This window comes from Pelobates fuscus, chromosome 10 (assembly GCF_036172605.1).
Source record: "Pelobates fuscus isolate aPelFus1 chromosome 10, aPelFus1.pri, whole genome shotgun sequence".
In the NCBI taxonomy this organism is placed as follows: domain Eukaryota; kingdom Metazoa; phylum Chordata; class Amphibia; order Anura; family Pelobatidae; genus Pelobates; species Pelobates fuscus.
Window position 1 is genome coordinate 139,458,552 of NC_086326.1, and position 23,244 is coordinate 139,481,795.

The following is a 23,244-nucleotide window of genomic DNA, read 5'->3' on the forward strand; positions in this document are numbered from 1 at the left end:
TGTCACAAAACGATTAAAAGCGACATATATGTTTGATTGGCGGAAAACATCTATTTCCTACTTAGGCATTAAACTCCCTACAACACATAAGTTGATAATAAAAGAAAACCACCTTCCACTTATACATAAACTGGACTATCAACTTAAAACATGGGAGAATAAAGAAATATCTTGGCTGGGCCGTATACAAACAATAAAGATGATGATTTTGCCACATATTCTTTATCTTTTCCGCACACTGCCAATTACTATCCCAAATACTATACTCCGGAAGTTTCAGTTATTGATCAATGCACACATATGGAAAAGGAAACCACCAAGAATTGCACAAGATCAACTTTGGCTTCCATTTGCTAAAGGGGGTTTAGGGGTCCCAAATGTTAGAATGTATTATAAGGCTAACATACTTGCCCAAGGCCTCTCATCTCTAGATAGGGCCTCTTTGCCGTTATGGCTACCATTAGAAAGCTCTCAGTTTACACAAGGCCCACTAACTTCCATTTTATGGTCAGGGATTAAAGTACATAATAAGGCAGTAGACATGCTCCCATCCACAAAAATTCTTTTGCGTATATGGAGAGAGACTATTTCGAAACTTTCTATAGGACAAGATTTATTATTTGCAGCACCCTTGCAGACTCTCTCTGTTTTTACCTCAGACTTGCAGCTAGAAGATTGGACAAAGTTAGGGGTATGCCAAATACGGTTACTATATAACGATTCAGGTATTAAATCATTTCCTGACTTGGTTAAAGAATATTCTTTACCATCCAGGGAATTATTTACATACTTACGTATTAGGAATATTTTGCAAGTAAATAATATGCAAAAAATTCAGCAACTAACACCATTTGCTTTAAAGTGTACAGGGAGACTGCCTAATATTAAAGCCTTGTCCTTTTGTTACAATACTCTTCTGACACAAGGGGAACCTAAGAAACAGGAATATGCTCTAAAATGGGAAAGAGATTTGAAGGAATCATTTTCGTTATCAAGTTGGTTTCAGGCATTAAAGATAACCAAAGGGGTTTCCAGTAGTCTTAATCATTGGGAAGCCTATTGTAAGATTATTATGCGATGGTACTGGGTGCCAACTAAATTAGCAAATATCTTTAAGGGGACGAGCAATTTATGTTGGAGATGTTTAAAACATGAGGGGTCGTTATTACATATTTTCTGGCTGTGCCCTAGTATTAGTAAATTATGGGAGGAGATAGATACATTTTTTAGGCTAGTACTGAAGGTTAATATTCCATACAGTCCAGAGTGTTTTTTACTTCATATATTTCCCACACAGCTTCGGGAAGAAAAATTTATGATTATCCATTGTTTAACAGCAACAAAAATGTCAATAGCTTACAAATGGAAAAATAGACAAGCACCAACAATAGCAGAGGCTTTGTGTAGATTTGATTCCTTTAGCATATATGAGAAAATGGCAAGCCGAATAAAGGGAAGAGAAGATTTATATAAGCGTAGATGGCATCAGTGGCTGGTAATAAGAGATCAATATGCACTATTGCTAAATAATGTCAAATAGACCTTACTTTATCTTTTGCTGTATTTTATTTTTATTTTATATTTTTTTTATATATTTTTTTTCTTTTTTATACTTTGTTTATTGTTATCTTTTTTTCTTTTTGGGGGGGGGGGGTGCATTGCATTTAGAAGTATGGATAAAGGAGAAAGAATAATGGTATAAAAATATAGTAAGAAGTTGATATTACTATTGTATTGGGGCGGTATTAAATGTTAAGCATGTTCCCCATTTTCCCCTGTTTTTTTCTTTCTGTATCCCAGTTTGATGCTTCAGGGTCATATGATATGACCGTTGTTATCAACATAAAATCAAAAAAAATAAAATAAAAATGAGACATATTAAAAAAAAAGATTAGAAAAGTATTTAAAATGTAAAAACAAAATGTAAAAAAAATCTGTCTTAAAAAAAGTGTATGTACTAGTTTTCCAAGGGAGTGCCTTACCAAAAATTACCACTAGATGTCAACATATCATATTATGTGTGTCCCTGTCAAACTAAAAAACATATGCTAAATAAATCACAGATGTTGGTCACATTTCAAAAGGTGCAATTTTATATCAATATCAAGGGACTAATACATTTTAGGGTTACACTTTTCCTCATAATAACGTAATTTCTTCTTTGAATGCAGTCACACGGGTCCTAAATTATCTCTATTATTTTACTGTACCATTTTTAAAAAGTCTAAAACATAAAGATTGCTGTCATACATGTGGACCCCTCCATCGCTGAGGTGTAACAAACCAACACTGTTCAAGACGACAACAGCTTCGATGGCAGCATGGGATGATTTGCTAAGGTCCCAAACTGGTGCCTCCAAGTTCCACAGACTATGCCCTTTGGAGGCGTTGGCTGCGGTCTCTCCCTGGCTGTCCCTGAAGCGATGGGAGACCCACAAAATCACTATGACATCTCAATTTCTATCCGGGAGTACGATAGTGCCATTCCCAGAAATGCAGAAGTTATATGGCTTACCCCCTAATTTCACATTCCTATACTTGCAAATTAAAAGTGCCATTATAGACCATGTAGACTTTAAAAAACAAGAGGACTTTCAGACAGACTTAGGGGCGAATCTTTTAATTGCGACTAGTTGGAACAGACCCTTGAAACCCAAACTCCTCTCAGCATGCTACAAAACCTACTTTGCCAACACTGACAGACATCAATCCTCGTTTGTCCTACAATGGGAGAGGGAGACAGGAGAAATAACCCCGATAGAAGAATGGATCAAGAGGTTAAATGCTCTTAAGGGGATGTCCAATTGTTACTCTCATTTCGAGGCCCATAGAAAATTAATTTACAGGTGGTACCTTACCCCAGACAGGCTTAGACGCATCTTCAAAACTGCGCCTGAAACGTGTTGGAGATGCGGAGTAGGCAAGGGCACCATGTTTGACATATGGTGGCAGTGCAGTCATATTAAACCGATGTGGGAAACGGTACATGCATTGATTAAGGAATTAGGGCTTGAAACACCCTTGACACACAGGGCCTTCCTATGGTTGGAATTCCCCACACAACTTTCCTTTCATAATAGGGCACTGCTGTCCCAGATAGCAATGGCAGCCAGAGCCTTACTAACCTTAAATTGGAAGACGGGAATATGCCCGACTAGACAGATGCTGATTGACAAAATAAGGCTTAGTTATACATATGAGAGATTATCTATAACTTCCCCGACACAGGAACAAAAAGTCGCGCAGATATGGGAAAGTTGGCAAGTCAAATTCCCACCGTGAACGAGGGAAAGGGGCAAGGGCCTCAAAAAAGGAGATATAGGGACAACTAATGGCGGAATTTAATTATGCTATAGAGGTAAAAAGATGCAGGGCTTAGAACTCCTTCGACAGACTGGGTTGCCAAGTATACACTTGAAAAAGTTAGTATGTGACTGTGCCATTTTTCCATGTTCTTTACTTTTTTCTTTTTATTCCTTTTCTTTCCTTGAGGATATAGTTTGTTTTCCTTTCCGCTACGAGATGTAATACAATGTTGACGTAATTGAACCATAGCTTGACATGCAGGCATGGATATTCGAATGTATAACATAAGTATGACTCGTTTACATAAACACGGCTTGTCCCCAGTAGCTCATATGGTCTAGAAAGAGGCGAAGGGATACGGCAGCAAGGCTGGAATGCAAGCTTACAGGCCTCAAGACTTTTGGGACCTAGCAGCCCACCTCAAGAAACATTTATGCCCACGTTAGGGAAATAAGACAGACGACCTGTACTTAAGTGCAGGGTTCTTCATTAGATACCATTGGGACCCTTTTTTACCATAGTCCGAACTGGGAGAAGGCTAGGAGTAAAGGGTGGGAGCAATAGACCTAATAAACGATGGACAGACTAGTTGACTAGGGTTAAGACCTTACGTAAAGTCATAGCCAGGCCTAGACACAGAATGGGCGTACACCGAAATGTTTTTGACAATGTAATTGAACTTGTAAATGTAATGTTGGAAGACGCAAGACTATACTCATGTATGCATGTTATCTTGTATAACCCCCTCCCCTTCTTTTTATTCTGTACCCTAATCTTGACCTATATAAAACTCAATAAATCTCAATTATCAAAAAAAAAAAAGTCTAAAACATCCGACAAAGGTGCAAAGAGATTTAGAAGTAAGAATTAGGAGCTACGTTAGCTATTTGTCTTGAAGCGAAGTGCTCTAGCGTTGAATACAGAGACGTTACCACGTAGGCAGATGTTACGTAGTTACATACAGTCAGGTCCATAAATATTGGGACATCGACACAATTCTAATCTTTTTGGCTCTATACACCACCACAATTGATTTGAAATGAAATGAACAAGGTGTGCTTTAACTGCAGACTTTCAGCTTTAATTTGAGGGTATTTTCATCCACATCAGGCGAAAGGTGTCGGAGTTACAACAGTTTGTATATGTGCCTCCCACTTTTCAAGGGACTAAAAGTAATGGGACAATTGGCTGCTCAGCTGTTCCATGGCCAGGTGTGTGTTATTCCCTCATTATCCCATTTACAAGGAGCAGATAAAAGGTCCAGAGTTAATTTCAAGTGTGATATTTGCATTTGTAATCTGTTGCTGTCAACTCTCAACATGAGATCCAAAGAGCTGTCACTATCAGTGAAGCAAGCCATCATTAGGCTGAAAAAACAAAACAAACCCATCAGAGAGATAGCAAAAACATTAGGTGTGGCCAAATCAACTGTTTGGAACATCCTTAAAAAGAAAGAATGCACCGGTGAGCTCAGCAACACCAAAAGACCGGGAAGACCACGGAAAACAACTGTGGTGGATGACCGAAGAATTCTTTCCCTGGTGAAGAAAACACCCTTCACAACAGTTGGTCAGATCAAGAACACTCTCCAGGAGGTAGGTGTATGTGTGTCAAAGTCAGACAGAGAGTTCACCACAAGATGTAAACCATTGGTGAGCATCAAAAACAGGAAGGCCAGATTAGAGTTTGCCAAACAACATCTAAAAAAGCCTTCACAGTTCTGGAACAACATCCTATGGACAGAGGACCAAGATCAACTTGTACCAGAGTGATGGGAAGAGAATAGTATGGAGAAGGAAAGGAACTGCTCATGATCCAAAGCATACCACCTCATCAGTGAAGCATGGTGGTGGTAGTGTCATGGCGTGGGCATGTATGGCTGCCAATGGAACTGGTTCTCTTGTATTTATTGATGATGTGACTGCTGACAAAAGCAGCAGGATGAATTCTGAAGTGTTTAGGGCAATATTAACAGCTCATATTCAGCCAAATGCTTCAGAACTCATTGGACGGCGCTTCACAGTGCAGATGGACAATGACCCGAAGCATACTGCAAAAGCAACCAAAGAGTTTTTTAAGGGAAAGAAGTGGAATGTTATGCAATGGCAAAGTCAATCATCTGACCTGAATCCGATTGAGCATGCATTTCACTTGATGAAGACAAAACTGAAGGGAAAATGCCCCAAGAACAAGCAGGAACTGAAGACAGTTGCAGTAGAGGCCTGGCAGAGCATCACCAGGGATGAAACCCAGCGTCTGGTGATGTCTATGCGTTCCAGACTTCAGGCTGTAATTGACTGCAAAGGATTTGCAACCATGTATTAAAAAGTGAAAGTTTGATTTATGACTGTTAATCTGTCCCATTACTTTTGGTCCCTTAAAAAGTGGGAGGCACATATACAAACTGTTGTAATTCCTACACCGTTCACCTGATTTGGATGTAAATAACCTCAAATTAAAGCTGAAAGTCTGCAGTTAACGCATATCTTGGTTGTTTCATTTCAAACCCATTGTGTTGGTGTATACAGCCAAAAAGATTAGAATGGTGTCGATGTCCCAATATTTATGGACCTGACTGTAATTGTCTAGGTTGCAAAAAAAAAGATTCAAATCTATCAAGTTCAACTTTGAATCCCATTATTTTGATCCAAAACAAGGAAACAAGTCCAACTGTAGCCATTTCCAATTATTCCACAGAAAGGGGAAAAATTCCTTCTTGACTCCATAATGGCAACTAGATTTCTCCTTAGATCAACAATCTGTTAACATACATAGCAATTATATAATTAAATATTCTGTTCATGCACCAAAGCATCCAAGTCTTTTAAAAATTATTTATAGAAGCTGATAAGACTACCTCTTATCGTAGAAAATGCCATATCTTTATTGTTCTTACTGTAAAGCAGTGGTTCCCAAACCAGTCTTTAAGGCTCCCCTACCAGTCCAGGATATAAGGATTACCCAGTTGTCTCTAAAGTGTTTTAAGAAAAAAAAAACTTCTTAATCCCTAAATCTGGGACTGGTAGAGGAGCCGTGAGGACTGTTTTGGGAACCACTGCTATTAAGAATACTTGCCTCTGCTGTAAGCAAAAGCGCCTCTCTCCCAGTCTCAATGGGTGACCTCTTGTCTTTGCATTTTCCTGCTAATGAACAGATTAGCTCATAGCAGTTTGTATTGACCCTGCATCCACATAATTGATTAACCCCTTAACGCCGTTACGGCGTTCTATGCCGTCCCGCATTAAAATGGCTTTAAAGCCGTTGCGGCGACATAGAACGCCGTAACAGCTTTCTATCCCTGGAGCTCAAATTTACTCACCTCCGCCGCGATCCTCTTCTGGAGGGCTGCCTCACAGCCCAGGCAGCCCTTCCCCTGCAAATGAGGCCCCCGGGGGCTATGTTATCCCTCTCAAAGAGCGATCACATGGCCCCCTATAGCTGGCTGTGGATCTGCCAGCAGGGGGACTGTCTGAAATGTCAGACAGTCCCCCAGCTGGTGGGAAGAATAAAAAAAAAAATGATTAGACATGTGTAATATTAAATTATAAATGTATTTATATTTATAATATATGTATATATATTATTTATATAATATATATACATATTATATATATGTAACGTCATACATAGTGTATTTTAATATTAATATAAGTACATATATATATTGGTAACAAAATACACTTAGAATTACATTCTATATATATCTATCTATATATAAAATACAAATAACCGCAAATATATATAGATAAATACATATGCATATATATTAAAATTCTACATGTATATTTAAGTAATCTTTTAACATAATTATGTGATTTGATTAATTAAAATTTGATTGACATGCCTGGCAACACAGGGAGAAAGTGCAGAGAATTTAATTTGCAAGCACTATATTTGACCCTATAACTCTCCAATAACAGTACCCCCCATGTATAGGTTTTATGGTGTTTTTGCAAGTTAGAGAGTCACATATAAGGCTTGCATTTCATTTTTTTTACATTGAAATTTGCCAGATTGGTTATGTTGCATTTGAGGGCGTATGGTAGCCCAGGAATGAGAATTATCCCCATGATGGCATACCATTTGCAAAAGTAGACAACCCAAGGTATTGCAAGTGGGGTATATTAGTTTTTTGCTTTTTTCACACAAAAACAAATACGAACGCTAACTTTGGCCAGTGTTTTTTGACAAAGTGGCTACTAAAAAAGACTAAACATACCCCACTTTCAATACTTTGGGTTGTCTACTTTTTCAAATTGTATGCCATTATGGGGGTAATTCTCATTCCTGGGCTATATTTGGAATGTTCTATATTTGACCCTGTAATTTTCCAAAACACCATAAAACCTGTTAATGGGGGGTACTGTTGTACTCGTGAGACATCGCTGATTACAAATATGTTCATTTTTCTGCAGTAAAGCCTAACAGTATTATGACATTCACAGCTAAAATGTCAGACGGGGGGGCGGGGCCTGACTGCAGAAGGGAGCAGACGTGTGCTGCTGAAGCTCCAGCGGCCACACGCAAAGCAACCTAAAATTCGCTAAACGGAACCTGTGACCCGACCCACTTTGGCCACTAAGCGACTTAGGACACCGAGACCGGCAGAATGACACCTCTCCCGAGGCTGTATGCCGAAGTCCCGACTATCCAGCCATTGCGGCCTACTCACGAGGCGGACACGGGAGAGGCGGCCGCTCTCCCTTCGTCCCAAAGCGTGGACAAGCACAGTTCAAGCTCCCGTTCCCCCCCCTATGGACCGGAGGGGGTTATCCCGGTCCCCACCAATACAGCAAGTAAAGCGACACTGACTGCAGCTGACCACCCGGACTGGGGCCCTGGATGGGCTGAACCCAGCAATATGGCGGATGCTGTATCCCGGCCTACATTCACGCTGCCCCAGCCGACTAGCCTGGACCGGATTTTCCAGAACTTCTGGGCCCGACTGGAACGACTCCTAGCCGGGTCCCCCCCTGCAAAGGGAGAGGAGATGAAGGAGGTGAGGAGAAGGGGAAGGAGTGGGCCGATCCCGGGTAAAGCTTGCCCCTCTACACCCGCTGCACCCACTAAATACCCACCCGGGCCGGCGGTCCCACGGAGACATCCTCCGCAGCTTCAGCCACCACGCCGGCGGCGATACAACAGAGCCACCCACGGCGCCCACCAGGGGAAAGACCCGGCTCACATAGACGTCCGAGTCTGTAGCAAGCAGAAGCCGACCCCACAAGAGGCCTGGGGCTGGGGAAAAGCCCTTCCTTCCTCACGATCACTCAGCACCGGTCAAACATCGAGAGATGCTACATACAGAACACCCACCATTCCAAGAGCAGCCATATACCGGCTTGGTGACCCACCTCAACGACTCCCATCACGCCCAGGAAGCCATCACATCAAACTGCCATCAAGAGGACCTTCAACGGGTACTGACTGTATCCCAGCAGAGGGCATCGGCTAACAGGGACAATACCACAAGCGCCCAACGTTCCGGTAACATGCAACCACTGCAGCCGGACAATCTTGGGGTCCAGCATTAATCGGACTTAACTATACGCTTAGATAATAATTTTCCTTACTTTAACACTGTTTGCGCGCTGTCTAGTTACTGATAACACTGTCTTGGGGTTAACATATCGCGACTCCAGACTACATCGACTCCCTTCAATGTAAATTTAGTAGTATGAAACCATTTCTCCACTCCATTTGATACCTGATAATCTAGACAGCAATGTTACTTTGCTAATTTACAAAACACAAAATGGATGTAGTTATGCTGGCTAGCAGGCACCATTTTATTGTTCACCTATAATGTTCTCCTGTAATGCCATGCCTGATGCTCTTTGTTTTAGCAACGCACAACACTAGCATGTAACTATACTCCTGACCTACTTTTAATATTGTTTTGCTTTAAATGCTTGATGTAGCTTAGCTTGTTACTTTAATAGTTTACCACATGTCAGTACACCACTCTATGTACACACCTGCAAGTGAAATTGTTTTTTTTTTTTTTTTAAACCACAGTCAGATATGAACCATTTCATAATGTGGAGACTCTCAGTCCAGTGACTGACATGCCCTGTAACCAGGGGCGTATTAGCCGCGAGGCAAACAAGGCATTTGCCTTGGGCGGCATTTTCCAGGGGGCGGCAAAAAACGCCGCCCCCAAATGCCCAAGGCAAATGTCCTGTTAGCCTTGCGGCTAACAGACATGCTGGGCTGGTTGCTGGGCGGCCGGCGAGGGAGCTCTTCCCCTGAGCTCTCTGCTCAGCTCCCTCGCGCGCCGCCCGCAGAGTGAGACTGGGAGCCGGAATATGACGTCATATTCCGGCTCCGCCTCCCAGCCTCACTCTGCGGGCGGCGCGCGAGGGAGCTGAGCAGAGAGCTCAGGGGAAGAGCTCCCTTGCCGGCCGCCCAGCCTGCCCGCCAGTGCCGCCCTGCAGCCACTGGACCACCAGGGAATGGGAGAACCCCCCCACCCCCAGCATTCCCAAAGGTAGGGGGGGGGGGGAGTAAATAAAAAAAAAAATGTGTTAATGTGAGTGTGTGTGTGTGTCTCTGACTGTGTGTGTCTGTTAGTGTGTGTGTGTGTGTGTGTTAGTGTGTGTGTGTCTGTTAGTGTGTGTGTTAGTGTGTGTGTGTCTGTTAGTGTGTGTGTTAGTGTGTGTGTGTCTGTTAGTGTGTGTGTGTCCGACTGTGTGTGTTTGTTAGTGTGTGTCTCACTGTGTGTGTCTGTTAGTGTGTGTGTCCGACTGTGTGTGTTTGTTAGTGTGTGTGTCTGACTGTGTGTGTTTGTTAGTGTGTGTGTCCGGCTGTGTGTGTTTGTTAGTGTGTGTTTGTTAGTGTGTGTCTCACTGTGTGTGTCTGTTAGTGTGTGTGTCAGACTGTGTGTGTTTGTTAGTGTGTGTGTCTCACTGTGTGTGTCTGTTAGTGTGTGTGTGTCCGACTGTGTGTGTTTGTTAGTGTGTGTGTCTCACTGTGTGTGTCTGTTAGTGTGTGTGTGTCCGACTGTGTGTGTTTGTTAGTGTGTGTGTCCGACTGTGTGTGTTTGTTAGTGTGTGTGTGTGTCCGACTGTGTGTGTCCGACTGTGTGTGTCTGTTAGCTAGTGTATGCGTATCTGTCAGTGAATGTGTGTGTATTTAGAAGGCGGGGCAGGGGGGAAGGGTTGGGTGGGGGTGGCGCGCGTGCGCGCGGGGGGGGGGTGTCTGAGTTTTGTCCTGCCTAGGGCAGCACAAAACCAAGATACACCACTGCCTGTAACTTAATATAGCCGTAGATAAACCCCTGCTACTTGTTTCAGCTTACAGTTCATAAGCAAAACTTGTAAAGGATCAGTCTGAAATCCACTGTCTAGCAACGCAGTTCTTGCATTAATACACTTTTCATGTATAGCATAATAATGATGCATGATATAATAATCAAAAGGTGTTGTTTAATTGCGTGCCATTTTGTTCTACTATCCAAGAACTGGCATAGATAGCAGCTAAAATTGCCTAAGCCTATATGAAAGCTTAAACTAGCTAGCTCGGTGACTTGCTGCCCCCTGGTGGCCAATATTAAGCAGTGTGGAGAAATCTGCACCTCAAGTAGAGCGGCGAAACTGCCGCAGGTGCATCTGCACAGGGGGCCCATCAGGTGGCCCAAGCATTTAGGGCCACCCAATGGGCCCTATATCTTCAGGGGCCCAGTCAGCGCTGCAGCCGGGTAATTGCGCGACCGGGCCCCTTTAAAAAAAAAAAAAAATTGCGGCTACACCTGTATGTGTGTATGTGTCTATCTGTATCTGTATGTGTTTGTCAGTATGTATATATGTCTGTATGTATGTCTGTGTGTGTGTGTGTGTATGTGTACATCTGTCAGTATGCATGTATGTCTGTGTGTATGTCAGTATGTCTGTATGTATCTGTGTATGTACATATCTATTTGTGTGTGTGTGTGTGTATGTCTGTATGTATCTGTGTATGTATATATCTATCTGTGTGTGTGTGTATGTCTGTATGTATGTATATCAGTATGTATGTGTATGTATGCCATTATGTATGTATGTATGTCAGTATATTTGTATGTGTATGTATGTATGTCTGTTTGTATGTCTGTATGTCAGTTTGTATGTATGTCTGTTTGTCAGTATGTATGTGTGTCAGTATGTGAGTATGTATGTACGTCAGTGTGTGTGTGTGTGTGTGTGTGTGTGTATCTGTATCTGTGTATGTATCTATATGTGTGTATGTCTGTTTCAGTATTTGTGTCTGTTAGTATGTGTGTATCTTTCTGTGTGTGTGTCTGTGTCCTTTTGTGTCTGTGTGTGTGTATTCCTGTGGGCGGGATTTGGAGGTGGGGTTTGGAGGTAGGCACAAGGGGGCCCATACCTTGAGCTGTGTTAGGGGCCCTACAATTGCTGATGGCCGCCCTGTCCCTTCCAAATAATAAAAATATTGTCAATATATCTTTTGTATAGGTCCAGTTTTGCACCAAAATCATGCCCTGATATATAAAAATTGCTACTTTACAATATTTTATATTCTATTTTTAAAAAAAGAAAATTTTGTTTTTGTTTTTAATTCTGTTAAATAAATTTTGACTAAATATCCACCCTGGACTCTGGAGTTTCCTGTAAAACCAACAGTACCGAGTTCCTGAGGGCGTTTACTCTGCATTCCCATTATATATCTCATGGAAGAGATGAAAAGCACCATAAGTACCGAGCCAACTTTTTAAAACTTTGTAAAGTAATAAAATGTGAGCAGGATATTGCCTTGCTGCAGAGGGATTTGGATAGATTGGGGGACTGGGCACTAAAACGGCAGATTAAATTTAACGTAGAAAAATGCAAAGTTATGCACTTCGGGGTTAAGAATGCACAAGCAATTTACACCCTAAATGGTAGTGAACTAGGGATATTCACACACGAGAAGGATTTGGGAATTGTTATAGACAATAAATTAGGTAGCAATATGCAATGTCAATCTGCCTTGCTAAGGCCAGTAAGGTTTTTTCATGTATAAATAGGGGCATAAATTCTCGAGATGAAAATATAATTTTGCCTCTTTATAAATCGCTGGTAATACCACACCTTGAATATGCTGTGCAATTTTGGGCACCTGTTCTAAAGAAAGATATCATGGCACTAGAAAAAGTGCAGAGACGAGCTACAAAATTGATAAAAGGAATGGAGCATTTTAGTTATGAAGAAAGGTTAAAAAATTTAAATCTCTTTAGTTTGGAAAAATGGCGCCTGAGAGGGGATATGATAACATTATACAAATATATTCGGGGCCAGTACAAACCATTATCTGGAAATCTATTCATAAACAGGGCTATACATAGGACACGAGGTCACACATTTAGGCTTGAAGAAAGGAGATTTCATCTAAGGCAAAGAAAAGGTTTTTTTTACAGTAAGAGCAATAAGGATATGGAATTCTCTGCCTGAAGAGGTGGTTTTGTCAGAGTCTATACAGATGTGTAAACTGCAATTGGATAAATACTTGCAAAAACATAACATACAGGGATATAATTTCTAATTAGTGGGGTAATAGCTGCTTGATCCAAAGAGACATCTGACTGCTATTTTGGGGTCAAGAAGGAATTTTTTCCTAGTTTGTTGCAAAATTGGAAGCGCTTCAGACTGGGTTTTTTGCCTTCTTTTGGATCAACAGCAAAAACATATGTGAGGAAGGCTGAACTTGATGGACGCAAGTCTCTTTTCAGCTATGTAACTATGTAACTATGTAACTATGATAATGGGCTCTAAAAATTGTGAGTTTGAAGGAATATTTTAACACTTATATTATCTTACATATACAGTTTACGCTGTGTGTTTTTTTTAATTCATTTAAAAATAGGTTTCAAAGAAATACCCACAGTTTGATTATTAGAATGTTAATGAATATAAGGTAAACAAGTTATTTGTTTCTGTGTACACAAATCACCTTTTCTTTCTTTTCACTTTATTACAATTGTTAAGTATAAGAGGAATCCTTCATCTACAATACAGCTAATTAAGGGTAATTTGTGTGTTTGTTTCACCTAATACCCACTAAGTGTGTTTACTGTCTGCACACAGGTGAATTTATATTGTTTGCTGTTCATCTGACCGTACAATTGTTAAGTGTAAACAGTGACATTACACTTGGGTAATTTTAGCTGCACCAGACAATATACTATAATTAGCGCCATTGTTATATATTTTTTTTGATTTTCATATTATAGTACATACCAGGAATTGGCTATAATCATGGTTTTAGGAACAAGATATACCGGTAAAACCAGGGATACATATGCATGTGCAGATATATGTTGTTAATTGTATATAAGGATATTAAATGTTCCACCCGATCCTATATCAAAAGATGGGACCATTCTTCACCAAGTAACCAAATACATCATATCCCTGAACGTCTGTTGGGATCACTAGTCCCCTGTTGTTTATTATAGTAGGTATTGTGAATAACCCCATCATATATAAAAAAGGAATCTCATGGGGTGGTATGGTATGAGGGTCTTAGATTGCTCCCATGCCACTCAAATGATCTAGTTCATTGTGCTCCCAACTAGAAATATCCAACTGTAAATGATTATAGAAGAAGAGATAACAAATTAACAATGTTATTGCACATAGTTGCAAACCTGCAATGGGTACCTGTTAGTTTGTTCGATAGACAGTTAGTTGGAGATCTTTTAGGTTAAAAGTAACTTTGGACCAATAGGACCCTTAGATTCCTGCCCCTTCTTGCAGTGATTGACACATGTGGGAATATTACATCCATCAGCAGGTTGTCTTGAGTCAATAGAGGCTAGAATCTACCTAAGATCTTTTACATGGTCCCATCCTTCATCAAATCTAGCAATACGTCTAAGTTGTTTCTGTTGGTTGACCATGGATTTCCTTTTTCACTGATTAGGTTCTGTCAGTCTGTAAGCTCTGTTAAGACATCTATTGGGATATCTCTTCACTCTGAAAAAAAATGCACATTTCCCTTACTTTGCTTTTGAATGCATTAAGACCAGAACAGTTTTGTCTGAGCCAAAGATATGGTCCCACTGGGATTCCTTTCCTCAGTGGGATAGGATGATAACTGTCCCAATTTAAGATACTTTTGGTATCTGTAGGCTTCCTATATAGATTGGTTTTAATGTTACCTACTGAACTTATTGTTAATGTTGTATCAAGAAAGTTCAAAGGTGGATTTCCAAGCTCCGCTGTGAACTTCAAATTGTATTGACTATCATTAAGTATGTTCAAAAACCCGGTCTTCTGTGTCTGTCCAAATAATCAACACGTTATCTATAAAACATTTCCAGATTATAATGGATAATGGATTCCATGTGACACCTCATTTCATCTGAGAAAACCACCACCTTTGTGAAGGTTGGCATACGATGGGGCACAAGCCATTCCCATCGCAATCCCTTTCACCTGGTAGTAATAGGTCATGATGAACACATAAAACATGTGCAAAATTATTAAGTGCAGTAATTCCAAAACAAAATTGTTATGTTTTCCAAAATTAGCTTGCAATACCACTGGAAAATGTTGCAAGGTGATAAAAAAAAATATATATAAATATTTACGCCCTTCGGTGTCTAAACTACATAAGAAAAGTTCTTAGATAACTCAAAAAGAGTGTGTTTGTCATGTCAATCTACTGGATGAGGGCAACTTGACTACCAGTAGTTAGTCAAGAAAATACAATTGATAGCCGAGTGGGCAATGATTGTAAATCTTAGTTCAATAACAAATAAAAATTCAAAACTTTCAAACCACAATTTTAAAATGTAAGGTGGGTTTAACAAATTTCCCTATAGATTAAATAAAATGTAAATGGTTAGAAAATAATATACATAGATTATGACTGATTTACAAACTGTTGTCACTGGGGGCAAATGAAAATCCAGGTTTAAAAGATCAGATATATTCAATTTCTCTAGAATGGCGCACACATTTTTTTGTGACCGAGAAACAAAATAATTCTTCTTGGAGGCAAAAACATTTTTCTCAGGTTTTTAGCTCAAAAACAGAAATCCACAATTGAAGCATTAATAATTATTACTCATACTTGCTATACCAGTGGAAAATGTTACACAGTGATAACAATGATATAAACCTAATATAATGACAGATATACAATTAAGAAGTCAGAGTGATATACACTAAACTGCACATTTGTTTTTCCTTATGATGTATTTGGCCTCACCTTATTGATTAGGGAGATGCTGAGTCCACCCAAAATCACACAATCGTATATTCTTCAACCTAAGGAGACACAAAGATTCTGGTGAATCATGAAATGGTGAAGCAATTGAAGGGGGATTGAGGTGGATCAGCTGTCAAAAGGGATGTAAAACTATGTAAGCAAACATACCCTGAATATCCTCATTCTTCATGTCAAAATCAACACATGACTAATCTGCATCCATTAGCGAGTATAAAGTATAAAAGAGGCTCCTTTTTGGAGAACAGTCAAACATTAATTTCTCTTTACTTAATTTGGATCCAGAAGCAGATAGCCTTATTCAAAGCCATGTCTGGAGTCAAAGGAGGTCAAAAGAGTCAACCAAAAGATGTTGGTTATTATGAGAAGCACCACCACCACCATCATGAGGACAAACAGAGTAAGTTATTCACTATGAAAAATAAATAAATAGAAAATAGAAATGACTTTCATTCAATCTTTTTCCAAAGCTGATACATTTGCACCTTGCAGATATATCTTTCAGGTTTTTAATTTATTTTGCTCTGAACAAATTTGGCTATGGCAATGCCATGTATTAAATACTCAGGGTGTCCGTACTGCTTGACTCGGGGCTTTTACGTTCTTTAAATTAGTGCTTTTAATTGGCTCAGATTATCATTTAAATCACAAAGTAAGAATGACAACAGCAATGGGATGAGGTTAGCACTTCAAGAATTATCTCTGGTGTTTACAACTCTAAATTGGAGAAGCATACAAGACAACACCCTTATATTTCGCAGCCGTTAATGGTGTATATATTGATAATGGGTCTGGGGAAAATGGTAAAATAATTTCCATCTGCTAATAATTATCATCGGTACAGTCAAGTTTCAATATTGGTAAGAGAAAAAAATGATATAAATACAAATATACATTTTAAATATAAAAAAGACAAGAGTTAAGCATTAACGTTCATTAAATTTCTGATTATTTCAATGTCTTTTTGTAGCGCAGACTTGCAGTTTTTGGAAAGCATGGTTTGTTACTTTTGTAGAAGCAGGAAAATGTAAATGACTTTTTATCTTTTATTATTTAAGTTTATTAGTTTGTGCATGTATTTCAATTTCTTATATGTACAATGCATTTTAAAAAAAATATGAAGTGCAATAAAAATGAAAAAAGCATAGAGTGTAAAATCCAAGAACACGTGCAGGAGAATAGAGTTAAATCAATACTTCCAGACAATTCATGTAAAATGGAGACTATACCCTGATATGTTTACAAGTACACGTTAGGTTATTAATACAGGTTACTACTAATTTGTATATATTTGACTAGTGATGTGAGTTTGCTAATAATATATCAACACCAAGATGTGCTACAAATAATAAAGATCATTGGAGATAAACAAATATCCCATTAATGGTTGAATGAAAAAAATGCACATGTAAATCTGTATTTTAATATTTATACTCTTTATTAAATGTTTTAATTCTTATACAACACATTACATTAATGGAATCTTATTCGTTTACATTAACACAATACCAGACACATTGCATACTTACAGAGTATTTAAACTTATTTAGCCAAAATCTTCTATATTAATATTCATCTCACATTTTCAAAGTTGTGTTAACACGACTAATGAAATCCACTTCCAATGGATTTACCCAGTAAATGTATCCACATAAATAAAAAGAGGAAAGAGAAAATAATACAAAAAAAACTCTATACTCAACTAAACATTACAAACAAAAGCCTAGACATTATTATTATTGCGATTTATATAGCGCCAACAGATTCCGTAGCGCTTTACAATATTATTAGAGGGGAGATTTGACTATAAATAAGACAATTACAAGAAAACTTACAGAAACGAAGGGTTGAAGAGGGCCCTGCTCAAACGAGCTTACTGTCTATAGGATGTAACAATCGTGGTCATAGTACAGTCAATCTATCGTTTAAGCCAGCTTGATCCTCGGTGGGGCATACCAGGAGACTATAGAAATTCCATGTCATCAGCAGCCCTACCTTCGTAAGAGAGTAACACAAAATAGCTATATTGAGGGTCCTATATTTGAAATAAGAGAAATTAACTATTTTCGATCTTTTGTAACAAAAGATCATATCTATGTTGTTGTCCTTTAACTATTTGAAATTTCAATTGTTCTTTAACTATAGGCCAAATTTGAACCAGAGATAGTTTCCAATATCTTGCAATAGCAATCTTAGAGGCTACTAATATGTGAATGACGAAGGGAGCTAAATTGCCACATAGTTGTCTAATGTTTAATTGAAGGAGAAATATGTGGGGAGAGAACACTAAATTTATAGAAGATAACATTTTAATCTTGTGTAATATCATCTTTCAAAATAGCTGAAGTGGACCACAATCCCACCATATGTGTAGATAGTCTCCTCTTTCTATATTGCACTGCCAACATTTATGATCTTGACTATTGATACATTTACCCGTTCTGCTGGGAACCATAGACCATCTGTTTGCGAGTTTGTATTCTACAAAATTAAGGCAATGTATATATTTACAAACTGAGGATAAGTCCTCCCTCCATTGTTCGCAACTAATTTGGACACTTAGGTCAGCTTGCCATTTAATAATAATTGCTACTATAGGTTTGTCAGGGTCTCTTGACAAAAATTGTAAAGAGTCAGCTATTGATTTTTTTGACGATAGTTTACTTAATATTTTTCCAAGCCAAATTATGTTATTCGATTTTTCTCTAGAAACATATTTCTGACAAAAACCTTTTAACCTGAGGTAATTAAAAACTTCCTTTACATCTAATTTATATTTCAAACTTAACGACTGAAAATCAGCCCAGGAATTATTATTTATTAGATTATCTATTCTTACCATCCCTCCTTCCAACCACTTATTTAGCTTTACATCTGGCATATAGTATGCAAGATATGCCAGTGGAAGAGAGGGTATTAACTTGTTATACAAATTAATTTATTTCCTGTTCTTCGCCCACTCAGTTAAAATACCATTAAGTGTGATATTGTTAGAACTATATGTTAGTGAACTGACATATTTTGGCTGAATTATCCAAAATAAGGGTCCCGACTCCATTGAGGGCCCTTCAACTTGAGTTAAATCCTGTTCAATTGCATACCAAATTTCCACCCTAGAGCTCTCTAATTGAGTGATAAAGGTATGCGATAAACTACAAGCCTTTTGATAGTCTTTCAAGATAGGGACCCATAATACTCCTAATTGAACTTTTAAAGATAAGCGCTTCAAATTTATTCTTGGAGTTTTGCCCCGCCAGATGTATTTATTAATGAGAGATTGTGCTAATTTCACCCAGCTATCTGGACACGGCCATTCGAAAAAGATATAGCCATTTTGGGATAATTTAAGATTTTACTACCATGTAAATCTGTATTATTTAAACTATGATGATATATAATTAAAATTATTTTTGTATTTTTATGAAGTTGAAATATGTCTGTGTTTTTGTCATTAATAGACACAGTGACACCTGTGGTACCTCAGCCAACTCCATGCCAGCCAGACCAAACTCAGCCAGCTGTCAGCCAACCAACCCCGTGTCAGCCAGCTGTGAGCCAACCAACCCAGTATCAGCCAGCTGTGAGCCAAACAACCCCGTGTCAGCCAGCTGTGAGCCAACCAACCCCGTGTCAGCCAGCTGTGAGCCAGCCAACCCAGTATCAACCAGCTGTGAGCCAGCCAACCCAGTATCAGCCAGCTGTGAGCCAACCAACCCAGTATCAGCCAGCTGTGAGCCAACCAACCCAGTATCAGCCAGCTGTGAGCCAACCAACCCCGTGTCAGCCAGCTGTGAGCCAACCAACCCCGTGTCAGCCAGCTGTGAGCCAACCAGCCCAGTATCAGCCAGCTGTGAGCCAACCAACCCAGTATCAGCCAGCTGTGAGCCAACCAGCCCAGTATCAGCCAGCTGTGAGCCAACCAGCCAGTCAAGTGAAGTCAGGATGCAAGAAATAAGAATTGAAGAGCGTCACAAGGAGGCTCATGCTTAAAAAAAAATGCATGGCAGTATATTGCTTATTTGATGATTAAATCTAAATAATCTTGGCTAAAACTATCACATTAACTCAATCATAATAAATTAATTTGATTAATGCAACATATTATTGCTTTTCATCTCTGTCACTGAATTTACCAAAAACAAGTATACAGAATGAGAATTTAAATTGTAACCTTGGTCAATGACTGAATAGAATATACACAGCCCTCCATACACACAAACATGTTCTATCTCAGCGTGTTTAATGGTGCCACACAATTATTATTAAATATTATAATGAAGAAATAATTCACAGGATTCATTATAAAATTCTGTAAATCTCAATAACCTAAAACTAAATCAGATCCCACACACCAATCAGAAACAGTAAATAAAACTGTTATATACTCAAACCTATTGATGCTGATTATAATATTGGGGAGGCCGGGGCAGATAGGCAGTATTTCTAAATATTTGTAAATATTTCCAATAACCTTCAATTAAAAAACAACTAATATAACAATGTTTTCCTATATAAAGCTTCCAACGTATTATCACCAAGCTAGTAAAATGTTCATAAACGCAAAGTAACCTCTTTACAAAAAACATTCTCAAACACATGAACAAATAAAAAAGAAAAGAATAATCTAACTCCAAAAAAATCAAGTCACAGGCATAATCTCTCACTAGCCCTATTTTGTGCATCCAATGAACTGAGTACTAAACTAAATATAAAATTCTTTATAATTATCCAAACAAATAAGATACAATTGACTGTAAATCAGGCTATGGATATCCTTTCTTACAGTACTGAAAGACCTTATCTATTCTTCATTTGAGATGGATCTACCACGTTGGTCTAAGGGAAGACATAGATAATCACTGTTGTTTTGTTAAAAAATAAAATAAAATAAAAAAAGACCCTTAAAAAACTCAAAGGAACCCTTAGGGCACTATAGTGGTCCTTTGAGGCGAGCATTAGAGATTAGACGTAGGTCTCCGGCAGAGCATAGGGGCCTAGATGGGATATATTTGTGTATTAGTGAGGATAAATAGGTCGGAGCAGTATTGTCTAGAGATTTGTAAGCAAGTATCAGGATCTTAAATTGAGTCCTGTATCTTATGGGAAGCCAATGTAGGGACTGACAGAGCGGGGAGGAGTGGGAGGTGCGGGCGGACAGGAAGATGATCCTCACCACTGCTATCATTATAGACTGTAATGGGGCAAGTTGGAAACACGTAAGACCACTGAGAAGTGGATTACAGTAGTCAAGGTAAGAGAGGACAGCGGAATGGACAAGAACCTAAGCTGTATCAGGCGTTAAATAGGGTCGTATGTGCGCTATGCTTTTGAGATGGAAGAGGAGTGGTGAGAAATAAGGGGAGGACAGATAAATTTGCGTGTCACACGCATAGAAATGCTACTGTAAGCCGAAGGAGCTGATTAGTTTACGAAGGGAGGCAGTGTAGATTGAGAACAATAGGGGACCAAGGACCGACCCTTGGGGAACACCAACAAAGAGTGATTGGGGAGAAGAGGCAGAGCCAGAGAAAGAGCACTGAAATAACGTTCGGAGAGGTAGTAAGAGCTGGTGGTGAGGTTGGTGGAGAATCGCTGTAGGTCAAGTCACTGGAGGTTTCTGCGAGACTGATGTGGTGAGGGTGGTGTAATTTGGTTACGGGGTATGCCGATGTCAATGGACAGCAGATGGTGGTCCGATAGAGGAAATGGAAAATTGGATAGAGTAGAGGTGGCACAGAGATTGATGATGACGAGGTCAAGAGTGTTTTTTACTGCTGTATGAGTTGCTGAATTAGACCACTGTGCGAGTCCAACAGAGGAGGTTATAGGAAGCAGACAAGAGGCGTCAGGGCAATTGCGGTTGATGATTGGGATATTAAAGTCCCCAAGAATGAGGAAAGGAGTGATAGAGGAGAGGAAATGGGGTAGACAGGAAGAAAGGTTTTCAATGAATAGCCTAGGATGACCAGGGGGCGATAAATTATGGCAATTCTTAGAGGAGTGGGTTTAAATAGGCGGACAGTGTGAACTTCAAAGAAAGGAAAAGATAGGGCAGGAAAGATTGGTTCAAAAGGTATATTGAGGGAAGAGAAGGATGCCTACACCACCTCCTTTTACAGTTGCTGGGTCTGGGAGTATGGGAGAATTGTAGCCTACCATAAAGAAGCAGGAGTAGCGCTATCAGAGGGAGACAGCCAGGTCTCAGTGAGTGCAAGTAGTATAACAGAATTTGAGATGAAGAGGTCATGTAAGGCTGTTGATTTTACATTGCTGCAGATGGAGCGGGTGTTCCAGAGTGCACACTGAATATTGGTAGATGGGGAAAAACTACATGATATTGGGATGAGGTTTGTGTGCTTTCTGGCTGTCATGGTGTGAGCAGAGGAGGTGAAGGGCCCTGGGTTAGGAGAGACATCACCAGCTGCTAGAAGCAGGAAGAAAGATAGAGACAGAAGGTGTGAGTGGGTTTTATATGGATGAAGTCAGGGATGAGATCGAATAGGAGAAGGATGGAGAGAATAGAGAAAAGAGTGCTGAAACAGAATTAGTTTTAGTTTTGTATTACATTGCATTAAAAAAAAAACATACACCAATTTCATTATAAAAACACCCACTTAATTCCCTCTACACTTGAGATATGACCTTCACTTGCTAGAGAAACCAATTTTCCAATAGACCTCAGAGCAATATCTCTGACTCATATGGAGTGCATGTAGATGCTGCATCCACCCTCTATTCTCACCTACTGTACTGGAACACACAGTCCTGTGGAGGGGGTTAGTGAGGCAGGGCTGGTTTGGACTTGGAGAGGGGTGTCCACCAAGGAACAATGTTGAGGTCTTTTTTTTCTTATTGCCCATTTTGACATACTCGGACTGTGTACACCTTGTTTTAGATCTTCTAGTAATCCTCATGAATAATTGTTTAGTAGATGAATGCCTCTCTCCCTTTATGAAAGCCAACTGACACATGTATTATTGTTTTGTTTTTTACTTTGTTTCCTTTGTAATTATATTACTTTTGTATCTAGATTCTCCTTTAGTCTTTTATTTTTGGATTATATAAGTGATGGTATATAGTAATATCACTGTGTTCCTCTATATATTGTTGTTGGTTTTTTTTTTCTCATCTGATAACTTTAGGCCTTCTACAGTTTACAGGGCCTCATCTACCGATTAGTCCTTTGATATCTGCTAACTATCTATATGTAGATTATTTTCCGATATATGACTTTAGGACTATACCCAAGACTCCCATATAAAAGCATATAAAAGTATAATTAAAAGTTATGTTTTGTATTCTGTAGGAATTGTTCTTTACATTTCTTTCTTTTTTGGTTTGTAATGTATCTATATGTGTGTCAGTGTATGCATCAGTATGTATCTATATGTCTGTGTATCTGTGTGTGTCATTGTGTTTGAACATCTGCATGTGTGTCAATATGTGTATCTGTATGTGTGTCAGTGTTTGTATATCTGCATGTGTCAGTCTTTGTATCTGTGTGTTTTTATTGGTATGTGTGTCTTTGTATCTGTGTATTTGCATGTGTGTATCTGTGTGTCACGCCGTCTGTCAGAGAGCGGCATTGGTCCCGGCACACACTAAGGGGAATGCCGCCGATCTCTTACCTGTTAGGTCTTCGCCAGCCAGGTCCGCTCATACCTGGCGGGCACGTTTCTGTCCGGCGGCATTCCCACGTGGTGATGGGAATGCCACCAATCACTCATC

General features: G+C 39.4%; 1 protein-coding gene across 2 annotated transcripts; it reads left to right on the plus strand.

The window, feature by feature from the left end:
- The first annotated feature begins 15,756 nt into the window (after positions 1-15,756).
- LOC134575451 (cornifin alpha-like) lies at positions 15,757-19,617 on the plus strand. 2 transcript variants are annotated; one of them, XM_063434749.1, is made up of 3 exons: positions 15,757-15,916; positions 18,975-19,413; positions 19,444-19,617. In XM_063434749.1, exons 1-3 carry the CDS (start codon positions 15,826-15,828, stop codon positions 19,469-19,471), a joined length of 558 nt encoding a protein of 185 aa, XP_063290819.1. In that variant the 5' UTR covers positions 15,757-15,825; the 3' UTR covers positions 19,472-19,617. The 2 variants fall into 2 exon arrangements, with proteins under 2 accessions (XP_063290819.1, XP_063290818.1); XM_063434748.1 differs by having other exon boundaries at positions 18,975-19,617.
- Positions 19,618-23,244: the final 3,627 nt, after the last annotated feature.